Source organism: Monodon monoceros, unplaced genomic scaffold (genome assembly GCF_005190385.1).
Source record: "Monodon monoceros isolate NGI ecotype Baffin Bay Population unplaced genomic scaffold, NGI_Narwhal_1 Super_Scaffold_18, whole genome shotgun sequence".
Lineage (NCBI taxonomy): Eukaryota > Metazoa > Chordata > Mammalia > Artiodactyla > Monodontidae > Monodon > Monodon monoceros.
Genome location: NW_021703774.1, coordinates 173219800 through 173242529, shown reverse-complemented (window position 1 = coordinate 173242529; position 22730 = coordinate 173219800). Strand labels below are relative to the sequence as shown.

The window sequence follows — 22730 nt, the reverse complement described above, 5'->3', positions numbered from 1 at the left end:
TGCAGTTAAATTCCTTGGAACACAAGATCTTTTAAAGCATTTACCCATTGCAGACTATTTTGTGTGCTTTATGGCTTTTTTCTGAAGCATTTCTTTGTATGTCTTTCTTTTCACTGTTGTTTCCTACCTCAATATTCTCTTTTCTTTGTCTTTTGCAATCTCTACCTTGCCCCAATCTTCCTTTCTTTTTTCTTTTCCTTCCTTCTTATGTCCTCTCTCTCCTACATGTTATCTCCTTTCTTTTCGTTCAGGATTATGAGAGTAAATTGCAGGCCTTGCAGAAGCAGGTGGAGACGAGATCCCTGGCAGCAGAAACAACTGAAGAGGAAGAAGAGGAGGAAGAAGGTGAAATATAGAGACTGAAACTTTCCTCTGTATTGACATATGTTTCTGATCTGTGCTGTCAAATTACTGAGGTGATTTAAAGATGATTTAAAAGATGCTCAATGCTGAGAATCCAGGCTGTACTCTGTGAGGTGGGGATGGGGCTCATAGTGTCTATTAGAACACAAGCCATCTATCTGAGCATAGTCTCCATAGAAATCTGTTGGGCAATTTATATAAACTGTCTCATATTACTGTACATATGAAGTTCACATACATGTTGCAAATAAATATAGAGCTTAATCTTTGTTAAGATACTGTGTTTTATTTTCTGGTTTATGTCAGGGATTTCCGAGTGAGGGCTTTGGAATATATCAGCGTACATTAAAGCTATTTCTGGCAGATTGCTAATCACATTGCTTAGTCCTGCCTACCTGTCTTAAGTTTTCTAGAATTTCTTAGTTGAATTAGGGCTTTAATGGTTAGTTACTGCCTTACAATGCAGTATGAACATTCATCACATTTCATTTTTCTATCCAACCTCTCAGTAATCTCAAGCCTTCATAATAACTTTGAAGGAACTCTTAATTTATGTACTAAATTCTTTATTTTTAATTATCCATGTGAGGGGCTTCCCTGGTGGTCCAGTGGGTAAGACTCCATGCTCCCAATGCAGGGGGCCTGGGTTCAATCCCTGGTCGGGGAACTAGATCCTGCAGGCATGCTGCAACTAAGAATCCGTGCAACTTAAGAGTCCGCGCAACTAAGAGTCTGCATGCCACAACTGAAAAAAAAGGTCCCGTATGCCACAACTAAAGATCCCGCATGCCTCAACAAAGAGCCCACGTGCTGCAACTAAGACCCGGCACAGGCTAAATAAATAAATAAACATTTAAAAATAAAAAATAAATATCTATGTGAAATATGACCTTCTTTGTCCTGTACTAGAAAGAAAAATAGATAATTTGAAGTTGTACAACGTACTAGGGGTTTTTCTTTATTATAAACCACACATTAAGGTGTATCTTAAAAAAGAATGGAGGAAAACTGGAAAATACTTGATGAAAGAGATGAGGTAGAGGAGGGATATAATTTCTACATGGTTATGAGATCACCATTCAATACACTTCGTTTGCTCTTTCAGTTCCTTGGACACAACATGAATTTGAGCTGGCCCAGTGGGCCTTCCGGAAGTGGAAGTCTCACCAGTTTACCTCATTAAGGGACTTACTCTGGGGTAATGCCGTTTACCTGAAGGAGGCCAATGCCATCAGTGTGGAATTGAAGAAGAAGGTACGGAGGGTGTGGGAACATGGACCATCTGGAGGCAGAGCTGAGCCTGGTGGGCTTCATGGTCCTCATCTTGAGCTAACCTTTCCCTTGGGTGAACTCAGCAGCTTTTTGCTATGAAACAGGTTTATATATGCCTGTATTTAATATATGTACCTGGAACATAGTAGGTACTAACTAAATATTTGTTAAATGAAAATTTTAAAATAACATGTTTTCTAGCTTATTTTACAAGCAAGGAGACCGTATTCCTGACAGGAGCTAGAGAAACATATTGGTAGCAAAATACTTCTCTTGGGTTTCTGAAAATCTCAATTTTCTTTTAGTTTTCTACCATTAAGTTGGCACTTCTAAGTCCTATGTGCCCTCTCGTCTTCTAGGGTCTGAGAGGCAGTTTTGTGTGATGGACAGGCGCGTACACTCTGCACCCAGACAGCCAGGTTCCAACCCCAGCTCTCCCAGTTGTTTGACCCTAATAGCCCCAGGCCTCCAGTCCCTCACCTGCAAAATGGGTTTGGCAACAGTGCCTGCCACCCAGGGATTTTGTGAGAGATGAGAGAGTGAATGCATGGAAGGTGCTGAAGTAGTGCCTAGACATGGTAATTAATATTACTGAAACATCACACCACATCTTAGATTTATTCTTCTTTATGTCCCACGGTTTAACAGTCTCCTGATGGCTAAGATTTACAGGGGGCGGGGTGGGAGGGGCAATACTGTGAAGTAGGTAAGAGCACAGACTGCCTGGCTTTGGGAAAAATCATTATCTTCTCCGAGGGCTATATTCTAGTTCTGTAAAATGGGGATAAGACGTCTTATTCATTCATAGCCCCATCTCATTTTGTAATCATTTATTAACTATTTCCCTCTTCAAATAGACTAAAAGATGGCAGGGACTATCTTTTTGTCTTATAGCTGTATATAGCATTTCATTAATAGTTGGTAAAAATATAGGGTGGTATCAAGAAATAAATGACATGATGAATGCAAAGCACTTAGCCTGTGGTAACAATTTTAAGAGTAATAGTTGTAATCCTCTGAATTTAAAATGGAAAACCTTAGCATGCCTCCACCCTCTCTCATTAGTGGGTGAGGGTGCACTCCTGGGTCCACCATTTGTTCTCTACAGAAATCTTCGTTCAGTCAACCAAAGTATATTTATTGAGATTTTAGGTTGTGCAAAAACACTGTGCCAGGCTAGGAAAACAGAGTCTGTAAATAGCTTAATGATTAATATACGAGTGGCCACTTTTTTCAGTTGATCACAAGCTGTTGAGCATGTGTTGCTGTTTGACCTCCTTCCCATCAGGCGTGATTATATTGCCTTGTTTCCAAAACTTACTTGCTAAAAACAGAAAGGCCGTTTGTCGATGGTTTCTTCCTTCCGTTTAGGTGCAGTTTCAGTTTGTTCTTCTGACTGACACGTTGTACTCCCCTTTGCCTCCTGAATTACTTCCCACTGAGATGGAAAAAACTCAGGAAGACAGACCGTTCCCTCGTACAGTGGTGGCCGTAGAAGTCCAGGATCTGAAAAACGGAGCAACACATTATTGGTCTTTGGCGAAACTTAAGTATGAAAATGTCATGCATAAAGCCTTTATTCTTATTTAATATCATTAAATGGTGGGAGCAGCTTTTTAAAATCTTATATGGAAGATACTTCCAAGATGAAATTTTGATGTGACCTTGTGATATTAACCCAGCACCACTTTATGGTTACTGTACAGGCAGAGGCTGGATTTGATGCGAGAGATGTATGACAGGGCAGGTGAGATGGCCTCCAGCGCCCAAGATGAAAGTGAAACCACCATGACCGGCAGCGATCCATTTTATGATCGATTCCATTGGTTCAAACTTGTAGGAAGGTAAGTAATGATTTTATTGGTGTCTTCTTTTCAGGTAATGAATGGTTTTATTTTAATTGTTTAAAGGCTTGGCAGATATTACAGAAAGTTAAAGAAAAAGAGTACAAAAAAGCCCCATTTATAATCTTATCCACTCATACACAGCCACTGTGTCATTTGGTATATTTCCCTTTAGTTTTACCCAACAGGCACATTTTTTTTAAGTTTCAGACTTTCAATCAAAGTAACTGACAGTCTTCCCTGCCTGTCAGCTCATTCACAAAATGTCTTACACTTGACCAAGATAGATTTAAAAGAAAAAGGAAACCTGTGTCTGTATCCTGCATAGTTTAAAATCACAGTATGACGTCCAGTTTATCAGACTGCAGTCTCTCCATGATTGTCCTCACTTTAATTTTTAAAGTAGTTCATCTCACTTTAGTCTTTGCCAAGAGTGAATAATTGCACACCTTAGTAATCCACCTGAGCCTTTTTTGTGTATACTTTACTTTCAGCATTTAACGTGAGTCCATAGTGGGTCACGTTCTTAGAGGTTTCGAATTTTTAAAGCAGAGAAGTATAAGTTTTCACCTTAATGATTTCAGAATCTGAAAAATTTTCTAATTGCAAAAACTTTCCAACAGTTTTAAAGGAACTGGGTTAAAAGGTGGAGCTGAAGTCATAGTATTTTGTAGAAATGAAGTAAGTCTTTTCCAGTCTACTCTGATAGTAGAGCGTTTTCAAAGAGATGAATTGGCCAAACACGTCTTACCCAAGCAAGGCACATACCTGCTTTGCCATATACCATTTCATCTGTTTTGTTTTCTGCTCAGAGATGACATGGGAATTGGAATAAAGATTTAAACCTTATTATTTCACCTAATATTGAGTGGCTCCTTTGAGACCTGGCTGCTGATTTTTTGTGTGAACTGGAGAACTTAAATGTTTTACAGCACATTGTTTACCTCGGTTATTCTACTCATGTATTTCCTTTGCTTTTCTCATTCCAAGGATCAGTCCTTGTTCCATTTCACCTGAGCCAGATGATTTATGCTTATTTTATCCCTTTGCTTTTCCACTTGCTTGTGTTGTTTTGGTTCCCCAGTGGGTTCTGTCCTGTTGGCAGCTGTAGCTTCCTGTTTAACCAACTATTCCTCTCTCCTTGGCTGTGTCCGTCGTCATCTTACCTGGTGTCTAGCGCCCCCATTTTCCACGGCTGTGTGAATGAGCGCCTTGCTGACCGCACGCCCTCCCCCACTTTTTCCACGGCCGATTCCGACATCACTGAGCTGGCTGACGAGCAGCAAGATGAGATGGAGGATTTTGATGATGAGGCATTCGTGGATGACACCGGCTCTGACGCAGGGACGGAGGAGGGATCAGATCTCTTCAGTGATGGGCATGACCCATTTTACGACAGATCCCCATGGTTCATTTTAGTGGGAAGGTTGGTGAGGTTAAAGTGAGAAAGGCAAAAAGGGACCAGCTCTTGCTCTAAAGAGGCTCCTTGTGCAATTTTGGACAATTTTGCTTTAGCCAGTTCAATTCATGACACGCTAATCCGGCTGAGAGAGCCCTCAGGCAGCATCTGTGAGGTACTTGGCCTACTCGGTACAGCATGCGGCAGCGTGTGGACACTCTCCATGGAGGATTCCTTGTCTCAAACTGCCCAGGAATTTTGTTCTGAAGGGGGAGACCCCAGAGGAGAAAGTAATCAAAGCTAAGAGTCACACTGTTACGGAGTTGAAGAATGTCATTGTGTCTGATGTTTCCTCTTTGTGGGAATGTGAGCGAGAAAGCAAAAGGGGCAAGGTGAGAAGGATAGCAGAGCAAGTCCAAGGCTAGGCTGAAAGGACTCGTGGCATCAGCAGGAATCGCGAGGACAGAAGTGGAATCAGGAGTAGTGTTAGGTTTATTTCTTGCTTAGTCTGTGAGTCCAGAAAAGAATCAAGAGCGTGAAGGTTCCTCTTTGTCTAACTAAAATGGATGCCTTTCTTTGGCCAGTTTCATAGATCTTTGGCTTGTGCTAAGATTTTACCTATAGGCATTATAATGATGAATCTCATAAAATTATCTGTTGAAACCATCAACAATGGATATTTGTTCAGTGCTCCATGACACTGCTTTGTGTTAAGTTCAGCTTACCAAACCAAGGCATTGTCTCTGGCCCCATCTGTCAGTGATGCAGAGCTCTCAGGCACATGTTCCTAATACTGGGGTCTTTGTCTATATCCAGTCTTCATGCTGAAGTAATTTTAATTACAAATTCAACAGTGCAGCACTCACTGGATTAACAGAAAATTATGTCTATGTTTTGATTTAATTTCAATGCTGCATTAAAACCACATGTTGTTGAACCCTTTAAAAATAAGGGAAATTATATTAGTGTTAGTGGATAAGCACCAGTTATCTAAAAATATGAAAGTGCAGCGAGTCTCCTGACCCATTAGGGACACAAGGTTCTAAAACTTAGCTCAGAGTATGGTGTTGGTTACCTGGTGAGAACTAAATAAACAATGTAGAAGATGATCACTTTTATGGAAAGGGAGAAAAGAAAAGTTTTTTGATAGAAATTAAAGCCTCAATTATGACTGTGGGCTGTACTATTAGACAGTCTTGGGGTTTTACAATGGTAAAGGGGTATTTATTCAGTTTTTCCATGAATAAATATAAAGGATTATACAACCATGAATATTGTCTGGTATATTGCCAGGAATAGATGCTTAGAATTTCAGAGAAGCTGATTTATATTAAAATTGAGAAGGGTACTTCTGTGTACAAATAATGGGACCATAATGCTTTCCTTACTTTATGGCTGTTTCCGTCCTCTTCTGAGAGGGTCGGAAGTCGGAATCAAGTTTTTATCCACAAACTGCTTGGTGCTGATGCCAGTCTTGCAGCTTCTCACGCTGCTCACTTTGTTCTACATTATCACACATGAGGAATAGGTAGCTTCACCCTATGTGGTGTGGTGGAAAGAGCACCGACCTAACTTAGGACAAGCAACTAAAACGGAGACCTGTTAGGTTCTGAAGTATAAACTGAAGAGTTAGGTAGGGAGAAGAAAAAGCATTAAAGATCTTTTTCATCTTTTGTATGCTTTCATCCACACTAGCAAAATGAATATCCTGGTTCTACTCAGAGTTCTACTCAGAAGCATTTGTATTTTGAGCCAGTTGTATGAAAATCCCACGTAATGTGGAAATTCTCTGCGTTAAGATATATGTATTTTCTCTCATTTTAATCATATCAGATTTAAGTGTAGGTATAAGGCAATCAACTCTACTTTGATTTTCAAATAAATTATTTGTGGAGCTGTGGCTCAGGAATTGACCTTTCCATTTCTTTGGGTTCCCAGGTTCTAAAACTGACTTTGCTTTGCAAGAAAAGTATTAGGGGAGAAGGTGAAATCATAGCAGTCAGCAGAGTGAAGGATAGCTCTTTATTTTCACCCTCGACTGCATTTCTTACCTACAAACAATTTGTAATAATGCAACATCACCCAGTTACGTACCAGTCATTCTCTGTGTAAGAGGAGTAACTTCTGTGCTGTTTTTGTGATTCACGGGATTAGATTTCCCATATTGGCACATAATTGCAAATACAATTTACTTATAAAATTTTCCAGTTTTTTGTAAAATTCCATTTATAGGTTTTGATTCATGGCCTTGGCTGCCTCTGGTGAATTTTTATATGAAAATTAAAAGAGCTTGTCCCTTTAGCTATTCTCTTATGGCATGCTGGGATGTTATGAATCATCCATCGTCATTTGGGATGAAATGTAAAGTATTTAGGCTAGTGTTCTGGGTTAAAAGTCTCCTGGTTATTCTGTGACCTAAGTACCTGAACTGACATTCTTTCTGTAACTGATCATAATTATGCTGGTTTTTATTATCTTTATGTTGACAGAATTTGTTACCCTTTTTATGTAACTTCATAGAACTTTATGCTAATACATCCTTTACATCTTCCCCTCTCTCGTCCCTGTTCTCTTTCAGTCTGCTAGGTCAAGGTACAAGGATTCTCAAGAATGAAGAATAATTATAAAAATTCTAATTTAAAAAACTTCATAAGAGAACGAGAACATTTATAGAGCCCAAAGCATTGATTTTGGACCAAAGCCTATGTTATAATAATAAGACAAGGAGCTGTCTAGTGACTGTGCAGTTGTGTAGTCACAGTGCCGATGCACACACCACTGCCATTGAATTATAGAATTCTCTCTTCTAAAAAGGGAAATTTACAAGAATACTTCCTATTCTTCCACTTTTGGAGTAGCCATTGCCATAGACAGAAAGGAGATTCTTCTTTAACGTTTGTGCAAACAGTACTTTATTGTAATTAAAAACAGGGGTTCTTGTTTTTGAGTAGCTACTTTTAAGTATAAAAATAGCTATACAAATGAAATATGGTTAGGAATCTAAACATGTCCTATATAGTTAATATCCATCATGAGTATGGCTTTGAAAAATCAACCTAATATAAAGTTGAATGGCTTTGCTTCTCTACCTCTGGTTTAACCCATTTTTCTGGAAAAATCTTCCACTTCTACTTAAAGGTAGAGAACAGATCACTTTCCCATTCACTTATGTACATAGATGTTCAATCACTCACCAGATATTTATTGACCAGACATGGTTCCTGCCCTCCTGGGTTTTCAGTCTGGTGGGTGAGACAGACAAATAATTACATAAATAAATGGAAATCATAGCAATGATGGAGTTGTGTGTTACTGAGATCATAAAACACTAGGGGGACCTGTCATAAGAGAGTGGTATTTGGAATATGATGTGAAATCAAAGGCATGAGGTGGGTAGAAGAGCTCAGAGAGGACAGCAGACAGGGGAGGAGCATATACGATGGCTCTTTAATGGCCAAGGCATTGAACGCAGGCAGTGGCTGGAATGCCAGTGAGAAATGAAGGTGGTCTGTATGTGTGCTGACTTTGAAAGTGAAATTATCCATTTGGTACCTTATGCCAAATTCGTAGTCTTTAAACTCTATCACAGTAGTTGATGTTTGAGACTCTTGTTTGTAATCCTTTTTAGACTTTTCTTTTAAAAATGTTTGTACAACGGAGCTTTATCCCTCTTTTTTAGCATTGCCCTCCCCCACCTTTGGAGCAGACTGAAAGGGAAGTAGACATCATTTGATCTGATTCAGTGTCCACTTGCAATTATTTTTGTTATACTTTCATTCATGTTTCATTTATGGTCTTTCAGTTTTATTAACATTTGTTTTTCTGTGGTGTATTTTGTCAATTTTCAGAATCGTTTTCATTACTTGGAGTTGAAATCCCAAGAATCTGCTCCATCTTCCTTTTCTTTGTTTTAAAGTAGATTCAGAGCAGGAAAAGGTGCAGACATGCATACAGGCATACCTCGGAGATATTGCTGATTTGTTTCCAGACCACTGCAATAAAAGCAAATATTGCTATAAAGCCAGTCACGTGCCTTTTTTGGCCTCCCAATGCATATAAAAGTTATGTTTACATTACATTTGGTCTATTAAGTGTGCAAAGCATTATGTCTAAAAAAACCAATGTATGTACCTTAATTAAAAAATACTTTATTGCTGAAAGGAATATGCTAGCCATCATCTGAGCCTTCAGTGAAGTAGGCTTTTTGCTGGTGGAGGTTGCTGTTTGATAGCATCTAACCCACAGTAGAACTTTCAAAATTGGAGTCAGTCCACTCAGACCCTGCCATTGCTTTATCAGCTGTGTTTATGTAATATTTTAAATCCTTTGTTGTCATTTCCCAGCATCTTCACTGGAAGTGGATTCCATCTCAAGAAACCACTTTCTTTGCTCATCCATAAGAAGCAACTCTTCACCCATTAAAGTTTTATCATGAGACTATAGTAATCCAGTCCCATCTTCAGGCTCCACTTCTAATTCTTGTTCTCTTGCTATTTCTACCACGTCTGCATTTACTTTCTCCACTGAAGTCTTGAATCCCTCAAAGTCATCCATGAGGGTTGGAGTCAACTTCTTCCAAACTCCTGTTAATATTGATGATATTTTGACCTCTTCCCACAAATCACAGATGTTCCTAATGGCACCTACAATCCTTTCCAGATCCATCAAAGAAGTCACTGTCTATGGCAGCTGTAGCCTTACAAAATGTATTTCTTGAATAACAAGACTTGAAAGTCAGAATTACTCCTTGACCCATTGGCTGCAGAATGCGTGTTGTGTTAGCAGGCACGAAAATATTAATCTCCATCAGAGCTCTTGGGTTACCAGGTGCATTGTCAGTGAGCAGTAATATTTTGAAAGGGCTTTTTTTTTTTTTTTTGCCCTGAGCAGTCGGTCTCAACAGTGGGCTTAAAATATTCAGTAAACCATGTTGTAAACAGATGTGCTGTCATCTAGGCTTTGTTGTTTCATTTATAGAAAACAGGCAGAGTAGATTTAGCATAATTCTTAAAGGCCCTAAGATTTTCAGAATGGTAAACGATCATTGGCTTCAACTACAGGTCACTAGTTGCATTAGCCCCTAACAAGAGAGTCAGTCTGTCCTTTGAAGCTAGACATTGACTTCCCTCTAGCTCTGAAAGTCTTAGATGGCATCTTCCTCCAATAAAAGGCTGTTTCATCTACACTGAAATTCTTATTCAGTGTAGCCACCTTCATTAATTAACTTAGCTGGGACTTCTGGATACTTTGCTGCAGCTTCTACATTAGCACTTCTGCTTCCCTTTGCACTTTTATGTTATGGAGACGACTTCTTTCCTTAAACATCATGAACCAACCTCTGATAGCTCCAAACTTTTCTTCTGTAGCTTCTTTACCTCTCTTGGCCTTCATAGAACTGAAGACAGTTAGAGCCTTGCTCTGGATTAGGCTTTGGCCTAAGGGAATGTTGTGGCTGTTTTGATCTTCTATCCAGACCACTAAAACTTTCTCTATATCATCAATAAGTCTTTTTTGCTTTCTTATATCACTTGTGTATTCACTGGAGTAGCACTTTTAATTCCTTCAAGAGCTTTTCCTTTGCAGTCACAACTTGTCTGACTGGCACAAGAGGCCTTGCTTTCAGCCTGTCTCAGCTTTCAACATGCCTTCCTCACTAAGCTTAGTTATTTCTAACTTCTGTGTTCAGGTAAGAGACATGAGACTCTTCCTTTCACTTAAACACTTAAGAGGCCATTGTAGGGTTATTACAGTATTGTTGTGTCTCAGGAAATAGGGAGGCCCAAGGAGAGGGAGAGAGACGGGGGAGTGGCCTGTTGGAGCAGTCAGAACACACATTTATCGGTTAAGTTCAGTGTCTTGCATGGTTGTGGTTTGTGGCACCTCTAAACAATTACAACCGTAACGTCAAAGATGACAGATGACCATAAAAAAAAAAAAAAGAAAGAGTTTGAAATAGTGTGAGAATTACCAAAATGTGACACAGAGTCATGAAGCAAGCAAATGTGGGAAAAATGGCACCTTGCTGGGGACAGGGTTGCCACAAACCTTCAATTTGTAAAAAATGCAATATCTGCAAAGCGCAGGAAAGTGGAGCACAGTGAAACGAGGCATGCCTGCATGCGTCACACTTAGTTATGTGTGATTTCCTGATGCAAATGTTTACTCTTTGTCTTGTCTTGTCTTCAAAGATCAGCATATACCAAGTGGGAAGACAGGAATAATAGTAGGAACTAGGTTCTATTTCCCACCCACTAATTGGAATGAACACCCAAGCTTTGTGATCAGCGGTTTGTGTTGCTTAAAAAAAGTCAATAGCTACAAAATAATGAAAGAAGAAAAAAAGAGAACAAATGTGATACGACTTTGCTAGTTCATTTGAAGTTGAAAAATGTTAGGTCTTACCTCGTGTATATGCATTTCTGAATAAAGTTTTGAACCCTAGAAGCAAAAGCAACCCTTTAGGGATCAGCTGTCTCCTTCTCCCTTAGCATTTATCTTGATGTCCATCCAGAGTCTCTTATAAGCTCACTAACAAAGAAATTTCTGGCTACATGGCCTTTCTGCCCATATGTGTCAGTCACCCTGCCTAAAGATCATAGTCGTTTCTTAGGGTGAAAATAAAGACCCACAATGTTGTGAATTGAAATCTATTTTAGAGTTATTGACTGTATATCAGTCACATTTCTCTGACCATTTTTGTCTGCTGATTTCTGTATTATCTATTGGGGAAAACAAAACAAAAACCTCTTTGTAATTAGTTACATTAAAAGGTTAAACTCCTTAATGGGCTCCCTTTTCCCACTCGTAGCAGTATTTGTAGAGGAGTATCTTGGAAGTCTACTTCCAGTGGTCACTCTACCTATGGTAGTAATTCCTATAGGGAGTAATTTGGTGTACGTTGGTCTTTTCCACTGCTTTACCAAGCATTTGCATTTGTTTATACATTATGTATTCTGAAAAAGCAACAGGAGGCAATCTGAGAGTACAGAACAGAGAGGTGACCTTAAGACAGGGCCCAGAAGCCAGCTCACAGTTTCATGAAGGTATTCTCAGTAAGTCTGAAAGCCACCTTCTCTACCTGTGGGATGCTCAGATGTCTGTCTCCTGGTTTCTGTCTCTAGAGCATTTGTTTACCTGAGCAACCTGCTGTACCCCGTGCCCCTGATTCACAGGGTGGCCGTTGTCAGTGAGAAGGGCGAAGTGCGGGGATTTCTCCGTGTGGCTGTGCAGGCCATCGCAGGTAGGCGCCCCTCTTCTGAAATGAGGGCCGTGGGTCCTCTGCCTCGAGACAAAGGAGGCCAGTTCCGTAAGGGCCGTGCTTCAGTGCAGACTGAAGAAAGCCTTTATTGCTTCCTTTCTAGCTGTTGTTCCCAAGTATCACGAGTAGATCCTGTTTGGTTTGGGCTACTGCTGTTTTGGAATAATGGGGTAAAGGGATCTCCTTTAACATGAAGAACAACCCTTGGGTTACCTTTATAAAAGTAATTTGCATTTTAAATGATGTACCTTAACTGCTTCAGAAATAACAGAGGATTTTCAGACGGTTTCTTGCCTAATTTTCTGTCAGGATACTTCTGCTAGACGTTTCTGTACTTTGGCTGCTGTTGTGCAATGTGTGGATCAAGATGTTGACACTTTATACTTTTTTCCAAGCTCCAGCCTACATTCTGAAGAAAGAATGTGGCTGTTCCCTGTAACGTTTCTGTTTTAGTTTCCAACTGCTGCTGTGCTGTATTTAGTGACCTCTTTCAGCCTTTCCCCGTGGAAATGCATGATAGTCACCAGCGTTGAGCTATAGAGGTCTTCACAAGTACAGTCTAATATTTTCAAATATTTATTGAGTATTATTGAGTATAATCTTGTCAAGTGAAGGGATCAGTATTTCTAAGTATGACATTTGAACAACATCAAGAATGAAACCGATCCTTTATTCATTAGTTTCATTCGAGCTAAGGAGGTGGTAAGTTTACCTGAGTAGAGTTGGAAGCAGCCTATTTGACTTTACTGCCTTGGTCTCTTTCTTTCTCACGCAAAAGACTCGTTCTTTAGTGTCTCCTCTTGTATTAAAGTTTGAGAACCCGAAAGCCCACTATCTCCTATTTATTTTTATTTTACTTTCCTATATATTTTTATTATTGTAATCCAATAGGAGTCATTCCTCCTTGTCCCCATATGTAGTCTCATCCTTGCTCTTTTTTTCTTTCTTTTTTTTTTTGTCCTCTACTTAGCGGACGAAGAAGCTCCTGATTATGGTTCTGGAATTCGACAGTCAGGAACAGCTAAAATATCTTTTGATAACGAGTACTTTAATCAGGTGAGAAATCTGCCAGGAAGAGGAAAACCTTGTGGAAGGATAAGGAAGTAGGCAGGTTTTGTAAAGAGGATGTTCAGCACTGGAGAGCAGTTCTGCCTAGAACTAAAAAGTATAGGTTACCACAGGATAGTTAATAGAATATGGGACATGTCTAACAATGACCAAGGTGAGGGTAAAGGCCCAGCATTTATATTGTGTTGTATTGCCTTTTCTCAGGCAGCTCTTAATCCACATAACTTTTCAGTCACTATTATTTGTTGGGCAAATAAATATGTTACAGAAATGGGGGGAAAATATGTTGTCATACTACTTTATCATCTACTTACCCCTGCCTTGTTTTCAGAGTGACTTTTCTTCGGTTGCAATGACCCGTTCTGGTCTATCCTTGGAGGAGCTGAGGATTGTGGAAGGACAGGGTCAGAGTTCTGAGGTCATCACTCCTCCAGAAGAAATCAATCGAATGAATGACTTGGGTGTGTAATCAGAGTGTAGTGTGATTGCATATGTTTTCAAAGAGGGAAAAATACTGGCCATTGTCAAGGAAGATAGTTGCTTTTATCATCTAGGGGTGGAAAGGTACACTCTACTCTCTGAAAGGTGCTTTGTGTGTTACTTGAACCATATGTGTGTTCATTTGACCCTCTTTAGATTTGAAGTCAAGCACTTTGCTGGATGGTAAGATGGTAATGGAAGGATTTTCTGAAGAGATTGGCAACCACCTGAAACTGGGCAGTGCCTTCACTTTCCGTGTAACAGTGTTGCAGGCCAGCGGAATCCTCCCAGAGTATGCAGATATCTTCTGTCAGTTCAAGTAAGCTGCCCCTTTGCTCTGCTTCCCTAGGCTCTTACCCCGGATGATGTCCTTTGTGCACTACAGAGCGATGTAACACTTGCCAGGTAGTACACTCCTGAGAGAGAAATGACTACCAGCCACTGAAATAGAATGCTTTCTTCACTCAAGATGGGAGTAAGAACTGGAAACCTACACTGGAATGAAACAGAGTTCATTGTGGGGAGGAGTGTGGCCACATATCCTGCTAGAAGGTTTGGTTGTGGACTGTCCCCCTCTGCCAGGAGTATAGGATCAGATCCAGATGAGCCTACTTATTAGTCTTTTTAAATGCTCTTCATGCTGAAATGTCTCGTTAATAAACAAGTATGAAAACAATGAATTATCCAACCGCCAATTATGCTTATTTAATACTTGGGAAAGGGAAAATGTAAGTCATTTAAAGAGCAGCAAAATTCTGCATCCACTGAAAAAAAGCTAGTAAGTACGTAGAGAAGATGTGACAGGTTTCATTTCTCATCCACTTTCTAAGCATTTTCTATCCTATAACCCTCTGGAGCTCTGTGCTCTAGGTACTTTTGTCTCAAGACCTCCAAAAACAGTTTTTTGGAGAATCTTTAAGTTTTAATACCCCCAAACATCAATATGTCTTCAGTACTTGGAAAGGGCCACAGTACAAGAGAATGAAGTCTGAGCCACCCCATTCCTAAAGCCCACAGTTTGCCACTGGTGCCACCAAAAGGCTGCTTTAGATTTCTGCCATTCATTTCCCCTCAGTATGTGCCTTAGCCTTCCCTGGGGTCCTAAAGCAGCATTGCTTTTTACATAGATTTTAGCCAAGTCCTCAATTAAATGTGATTATTACATAGTAAGCCGCTAATATCATTTGCTGTAATTATAATTGATGAAATAGTATCCGTCCAGTATAGGTTTTGCCCATTTAATGTGTTTTTGCTAATAGCCTCAGTTAGTAACTGATGTATTTTGTGGAAAAGACCTACTTGGTTAACTGACATCTGAAATGGCAATAGTGGTATGTTGACTTCTGTCCTAAAATCTCCTAAAAAGAGAGTAGCATCTCCACCTGGCAGTAGCTCTGGAGGAAAGGGCATGTTGACTCATGCTGAAAGAAGACTCAAGTTCTTCTGAGGTTTTTATAAACTCTCATCTGGCCTGCATAGGGAAAACAGAGCTGTAGAGCAATGTGAATGATTTCATGTGTCACCTCTGTGGAACCCCAGGATATTTGTATCTGCTCCAAGCAGAGCCTTGTTGGAGTGTAGATCAGAGATCAGCTGATGCTCATGGCGCCTCTGGCAGGTACACTGTGTGGTCTGGAGAGGAAGAAATTGGAAGAAAAAAAGGAGTAAGAAGTAAGAGAAGGAAAGGGAGAGAGGTAAGGAGAAAATGAGAAGAAAGAAAATAGACGAGAGTACACGTAGTGTGGAATGCTATAGTGCCACAGCGGTATGTAGCATCAGTGATTTGGATGCCTGGCAGAAGTACACCACTGTCTTCGGGCTCCGTGAATTACAGTTGACCCTTGAGCAACTCAGGAGTTAGGGCACTGACCCTCCGCACAGTCAAAAATCCGAGTGTGTATCCAGGGTTCCACCATATCCGCAGTTCCGCATCTAAGGATTCAACCAACTGCCGATTGTGCAGTACCCTGGTATTTACTATGGAAAAAAATCCACGTATAAGTGGACCCACGCAGTTCAAACCTGTGTTGTTCAAAGGTCAAGTGTAATTTGGAAGACTGGTAGTTCATGATCCTGGTCGTTCTACCCCCTACTCTAAGTGTTCTTGGACTTCCCTGGTGGTCCAGTGGTTAAGACTTCGCACTTCCACTGCAGACCCTGGTCGGGGAACTAAGATCCCACATGCCGCATGGCACAGCCAAAAAAAAAAAAAAAGTATTATTTTCCATTTTTTTCTTGCAGGAGTGTGGGATGTCCTTCTGGTGCATATTTCTATCTGGCAGTAAATCTTTGAATTGAGTATTCTATAATTCTCCACTTCTTTTTATGTCAGACTAATAATAGGGAGGGAGAGAGAACAATAAAATCTCATATTTATGAGAATAAGTCAACATAGCCCACTGACTCAAATATTTCAGGAGTATTTTCTACATTTAGAGCCCTCTGGGAGACACTCACTGTCTTTTGGGGAGACAAGCAAATAAGTACATTATTACAAACAATGATATCATTGCTGTTGAAGAAAAATAGGTCGCTAGTGCTGTGGGAACGTAGAACTGTTTGAGTGAGTCAAGGAAGTTTTCCTGGAAGAGGTGATATTTGAATCTCCTCCTAGCTGGTCTTAGATAGACTCCCAGGCAAGTATGCTGTCCACAGGCTTTGATACTACCTTATAGAAGCTTTAATCTGCCAAATCTTTTCTGTACAAAGTGATTTCACAATTTTTATTTTCAGTAAAAAACTTTTACAAGGGAATAGGAGTTCACTGAATTCACTGTTCATACATTCACATGGCTAAGTGATAGGGTTAGTTGATTTTTCAGTCATTTTTGACATAAAAGCTAAAATGCTATCTGAGTGATATAGAAAACGTTCTCTACAAGGAAACATAAATAACTTGACTCAGTTAAAGACTCTACTTAAGTAAGGTGCTACTCTCCGTGGGATCCAAGCTGATCCTGATGAAACCATTAATACGAAATTCACGCGGGTCTTTTTTTTTTCTCGTAAGCTTTTTGCATCGCCATGATGAAGCATTCTCCACTGAACCCCTCAAAAACAATGGCAGAGGAAGTCCTCTGGGCTTTTATCATGTGCAGAATGTAAGTGACGTGGACGTTTTTGCCAAATGTTTTGCGGGTTTGTGGTACCTTGAAGCAGCTGGGGTGAGGCAGTCGTCATGTGTGGGTCCCTTTGGCTTTCTCAGCTGAAGAAGGTTGATAATCTAAGATGCTGTGTAGGGGGAGCTCTGTGATGAGAACAGACAGTGGAGGGAGCGGCCAGGGCCCTGAGCTAATCCTCAGTGGACAGAGCAGGCAGCATCTTCTCTGAATTACAGTGGGGCCTGTGGGTAGCCTGGGGGTTGGTCTGCCAATAAATCCTTTGTGGGTTTGAATGTAGTGAGTTGTTTTAGTGTTTCCTTCCTAGAATAACAAGCATGTTGCCTATGAGTTTTGTTAAAGTTAATATGTTATTCTTTAAACCATAAGAGACAAATAATTTGGTTGCAATTAATGTAGAAACTATGAAATACATTTTGTAGCTAAATTAAGATTCAGAATCTGTTTCCTTGCAGCTGATTCTATGATTAGCCCTCTAATGCCCCTTACAACTCTCTCATAAGTGGAATAAGAAAACAGACCTTCTATCTCTTCTAGAAAGATTTGCTCAACTCTGTTCAAAAGTCGTGATCCTCATTACAATAGCTAACATTCACTGAGAGCTTATTTTGTGTCAGTCATTGTTATAGGTGTGTTTTTGTGTCTTAATTCATTTAATCCTCACTTTTATGCCATATACTATCATAATCCCCACGTTATAGGTGAGATTACCGAGGCAGAGAGCACTCGAAGTCACTCACCAAGGTTACAAAGCTAGGAAGAGGCAGAGGTGGGGTTTGAACCCAGGGAAACGTGGCTCTAGCATCCAGGAGCTTCACTACTGCTTGAACAGTCTCATTCTCTTGCCAACCATAATCCACTCCCTAAAATGCGAGAGGAAAGGACAACTCCAGAAATGGAACAAGCAAATACAGAACACACTGTTTTCTTTTTTATGTTTAATTGTATAAATATGAGCATGCCTGTATATGATAAATATTGATTGGCTCCTGTGCACAAGGACTGTGCCTGACGCCACTGGGGGGGTGCTCAGATGGATCACAGGATAGATTATGCCTCCGAAGAGCTTAGAATTATGATAGGGGAAATAAATGCATATTTAAACAGTAGTGATACAGGATATAGAAACATTCGAAAGGTATTCATTAAATGCAACGGGAGTAGAAAAGAGAGAGTTATTTCTACTAATGGGAAGAGTCTTTTAAGCTACATTCTTTGTTGGGGGTGGATGTTTTTGTAGAGAAAGGAGGTGGGGGAACTTCCTGAAGACTGTAGTGTAAATAAGAAAAGGTGGGTCACGCTTGGCACTGTACCTGGCACAGAGTCTGCAGTCGTGTTTTTCATACTGTTGTTGCCATTTGAGCTGGGCCTTGAAGTACAGGGATGACAGAGGTACAGAGATGTGGGAAGGCCTCCCAGGCACGACTGAAGCCTGGGCCAGCCCTCAGGCACGGTGGAGGAGAGAGCAGGTGAAGGGAGCAGCAGATTGAGTCCAAACATTGTGTGAAGGGCAGCAGAGGGGCCAGAGGTCATTTGGGGCAGACAGTGGAGGGTGTTGAATGCCTGAAGCTTGGTGAAGTTAACTGTAGAACGAAAACCAGAGAAGAGCCCCTCTCTTTTGGTGTGAGAGGCCTTCATAGTAAAATTCCCAGCACATACTGGGTACTCAAAGTGCTGTACTGCTGTTTGCAGCAAAAATGTGTATTTTCCTATAATAAATCTTTCGCTAATCTAGGTTGCCTTTATTCCTTATTAGATTGCAGTGGAGGTTACGGAATCATTTGTGGACTATATCAAAACGAAGCCTATCGTGTTTGAAGTCTTTGGGCATTATCAGCAGCACCCACTTCACCTGCAAGGACAGGAGCTTAACAGGTTTGGACCGAATGAGCAAAGATTTTTGTTATTGATATTATTGTTGTTGTTATTGTTGTTACTGTCACTTGCTGGAAAAGAAGAAATCTTTTGAGGAATTAAGATAGGTAAATAACAGTTTTATATATTACCCTATGTTTCCATTTCAGAAACATCACCATCTTTCTTCTAAGCCACCCAGTCACTAACTGTAGGTAGAGCAAACTGAGTTTTTCCCAGGTGACCTTGAGTACTGTCTTTTTGTAGGAAGAGCCTTTGAATAGGATAGAAAGTTGAGGTGATAGGGATATAACCTGAAAGTTGGGTATAATTGGTCCTAACCGCCCAGAACTTTATGAAGCATAAAGCCACTATGAAGCATGTGTCTCATCAAAATTGGGGAGGAGGACAATGATGGGGACTTCGGGATGATGGCAGAGTGTCCTTGTTAACAGAAAAATTTTTCTTATTTGTTAGCTCTGACTTACAAGGGGACTTTTATCAAAATGTCTTAGCCTCAGTTTTACTGTGTGGGCTTATATCTGATATCTGATAAGGTACCAGAGTTGAAAGTACAAATGATCCATTTTTAAAGGGGATTTAAACACGCCACTAATACCAGCATGGGACTGTTTAGTCTTGAAGAACTTTTGTCTTCCTTTGCAGTCCACCCCAGCCATCTCGACGATTCTTCCCTCCGCCCATGCCACTATCCAAGCCAGGTGAGCACAGCTGCATTCTTTGTATGATGTACATCTCTTATTCTGAGTGACTTTTCAGATAAAAAATCATATTCAAATTCCTACTCCACTTCTGTGCATCCTTGTGTGTTCCGGTGTCCAGTAGGAACGAGAATTGTTGGCTCCTGATGGAAATAAGAGGTGCCAAACAATAGGGCTCTATATCCCCGCCGATACTGTGGTCTTCTTACTGCAGATTTTGATAAGCTCCGTGTTTCTAAATCTCTCTGCTTTGTGTGTAACTCCCTTTAACTGTCAGGTGGCTGGGCACTCCTTGGCATATTACGTTTATTCCGCATGTTCATGTATCCTGTTCTGATTTTTCTTTGTTTATTTTCATCCCTTTTCCTCGTTGCCCACTTGCCTCATTCCCACCCCGCCCTGTGCTCATTCTCCACCTCTGTGCTCCTCGCCTCCGTCCTGCCTTCAGACCATGAGAGAAAGATTGAGCTGATTCGGTTTCTCATATCTGACTATGTGAATGTGCATGTGTTGGACACATTTTCTGAGCACGCCAGTGTGCTCGCATCCTCCGCCATTGCCACCTTCCAGGATGAGGCTGACCCAATGCCGCCTTTTCTCTTTCTGCCAGTTCCCAGCCGCCAGACCGAGAGGGTACCTAAACGAGATGGTTAGTAGCTAAAATTAGCTCTGCCTTAGATTTAGAACCATCCTCAGAGGCTGGTCCTAAAGCCTGGCTCTCCGTGTATGAAACACCGACGTTTCTGTTTGCTACTTGATCTGCATGTAGAGTTCAGCACATTGTCAAGATCATATCACATTTCCTTCAGAGAGATTTTTAGGAAGCACCTTCTCTATTTATGCCCCTTTCACATCATCCAGGGGGGCGGGGGGGGGTGTGTGGAGGGGCTCCTTATATTTGTTGGTGTGGATTCTTTGCAATGGTATTTTTAATTTTAAAGGATTTTTTTACTGGTAGCTGGCTTTTTGTAATGCTCTAGTTTTGCTTTCTGACCCTCAGATGCCCACCAGAGCCATTAACCCCCTATTATCTTCTTGATTAGCATCATCACCAGCTTACCTGGAATTCAGCTGGGGTGAACAATGCTGATAGGCCATGCCTCTGAATAGCGCTGTATGAGTCACACAGCCCCTTTAGATGCATCGTGTCCGTGGATCCTCACAACATCTTTTTAGATAGTAGGCAGGATATTATGATCTTCATTTTCTAGTTGAGGAGACAGACTCCCAGAGGTTAAGTGACTCAACCAAAGTTTCATAGCTAGTTAGTGGTTGAGCGATAATTAGATCCCAAGTCACCGGACTCACACCACTGCTCCCAGGTTCAGAGCAGAGAGCCCTCTTTGTATTGCCAAGATTTCAGAATTTCTACATAGTGTTTCAAAATGCCCACTATGTGGAATCTGAAATTCTTGAAAATACGGGGGTTTTGGCTAATATATCTCATAGGTGCAGATAAGAATATGGAATTCACATCTGAAGAAAATGGGTAACATGAGATCATTTACAGAATCCTGTATTTACAGATGAGACCAGCGGTTCCCAAACTTGTGCACACATTAGAATCACCTGGGGGGACTTCAAACCTCTCAGAGGGCTGAGTCCCACCCCTAGAGACTGTGATTTAATTGGCTGGTGGTGTGGCCTGGGCCATCTTTAAGATCCCCAGGTGACCCTCGTGTGCAGGGAGGTTCAGGAACCACTGGGTTGGAGGATGGGTCTTTCCCGCCACAGCAGCTTTGATGAGGCCCTGTGATGAGCGAGGCTCGCCCCACATTGCCTGTCCCACATTGTTACCGTGCTCTGCATGCCGCAAATGTGAGAGTCTAAGGAAGGTTTTTTAATGGTTTTGTGAGCACATTTACTCTGCATGAAACCTGTTTTCTCATCATTGGGTAGTTTGTTGAGAGGGAAAAAGATGCTGACTCTCCGTTTTCCTTGTTCTCTGAAGTTAGAGGTACTAATATAGTTGACGGTGAAGTTTCTCTGGCTCTTCTGCACTGAAATCTATCCCCTCACTCTCGCTGCCTTTCCCAAGTGTGTCCTTGAAGACTGACATTAGAGAAGCTTATACCTTTGCTGAGTAGACTTGGAACAAATTTTAACATTTTCCAAAAACTTTTAAAAGTTCCAGCCACCAAGTTAAATACCATGAGCAAAACCAGCCTTGGCCAGAGCATGAGCAAGTACGATCTTCTGGTTTGGTTTGAGATCAGTGAATTGGAGCCTACAGGAGAGTAAGTCCAACTTTATAAATTTTTAAATATGACAACTTTTCCAAAATTAGAAAATGTAATTTTGAGTCTCTCGTCTTTGGGTTCACAGAACATTGTCACATTTCAGTTTTGAACTGAATTTGGGGTGGGGAGGGTCTTTATATTATTCTTTGAATCAGATGTTTGTCAGAGAACTGTCTAGTATAATAATGTACCTTCTTGTTAGCAATAGCGAGATCATGAAGAATGGCACTTTGCTATGAGGGAAGACAACCTGCAAAGTGGGTTTTAGCAGCAGCAAAGCAAAGGGAGTCAGAAGCATATTGCACATAAAAGGGCCAAAGGCATATCAATATGTCAGGGGATTAGGGGACAGAATGTTTCTGTAGACCAAGGTTTGTCAGCCTCTCACTACTTGGGGCCAGATGGTTCTCTGTTGTTGGGGGTTGTCCTGTGCATTGTAGGATATTTAGCTGCATCCCTGGCCTCTACCCATAAGATGCCAGTAGCACCTCCCCTCCTGCTGTGACAACAGACATTGCCAGATGGCCCCTAGGGGTCAAAATTACCCCCAGTTGAGGACCACTGGCCCAGATCAAAATGGTCAGCGTCAGCTTACTCTCTCTGTGTGAGCTGTGTTAGACTAAGTGGCGAATGTAATTACTGTTTATAGTTGTCTCAGACATGCTTTTGAAAAACACAAAAGAGATCCCTCTCCCGAAACAGAGGCAAGGGGCTGTATCAGTTAGTGTAAAGGGTAGGGGATAAATGTTATCTTAATGATCCTCTATTTATAATGCTGGGTAATACCATTATGATCACCTCCATAAAACATTTATTGAGTTCCTACCGTGTGTGAGGTTTGGCTCTATCGATCCTATATAGAGTTGTCAGTAGTGACATTGCTTCGAGGAATTTGACTTTCCACAGACAGATCTATAATGTGATTATAACTTGCATTATGAGGGAGCAGTAGTTACAGTAAATGGTTTCTACTGAGTTAATTGCTTTCTGATTCTTAAAAAATGATCTAGAATCTGAAATTATCTCTTTCTTATCTCCTGACACTTGCCATTGCAGTTATATGTTATTTATGGAACTATCTGTTAGACAGAGAGCTGGGATTGGAGCCAAA

At 40.8% G+C, this 22730-nt stretch overlaps 1 protein-coding gene across 2 annotated transcripts in view; it reads left to right on the top strand.

The window, feature by feature from the left end:
• The window catches only part of KIF1B (kinesin family member 1B), a 143870-nt gene that overhangs the window by 100588 nt on the left and 20552 nt on the right, over nt 1-22730 (top strand). The window contains exons 21-33 of one of the 2 annotated variants that reach the window (XM_029230763.1): nt 252-345; nt 1469-1617; nt 3007-3185; nt 3342-3479; nt 4657-4905; nt 12000-12118; nt 13107-13192; nt 13536-13665; nt 13841-14003; nt 16695-16785; nt 18560-18678; nt 19324-19379; nt 21508-21616. In XM_029230763.1, coding sequence (XP_029086596.1) covers nt 252-345; nt 1469-1617; nt 3007-3185; nt 3342-3479; nt 4657-4905; nt 12000-12118; nt 13107-13192; nt 13536-13665; nt 13841-14003; nt 16695-16785; nt 18560-18678; nt 19324-19379; nt 21508-21616 — 1682 coding nt within the window. The remainder of the gene's footprint in view (nt 1-251; nt 346-1468; nt 1618-3006; nt 3186-3341; nt 3480-4656; nt 4906-11999; nt 12119-13106; nt 13193-13535; nt 13666-13840; nt 14004-16694; nt 16786-18559; nt 18679-19323; nt 19380-21507; nt 21617-22730) is intronic. The other variant, XM_029230761.1, reaches the window with a different exon arrangement.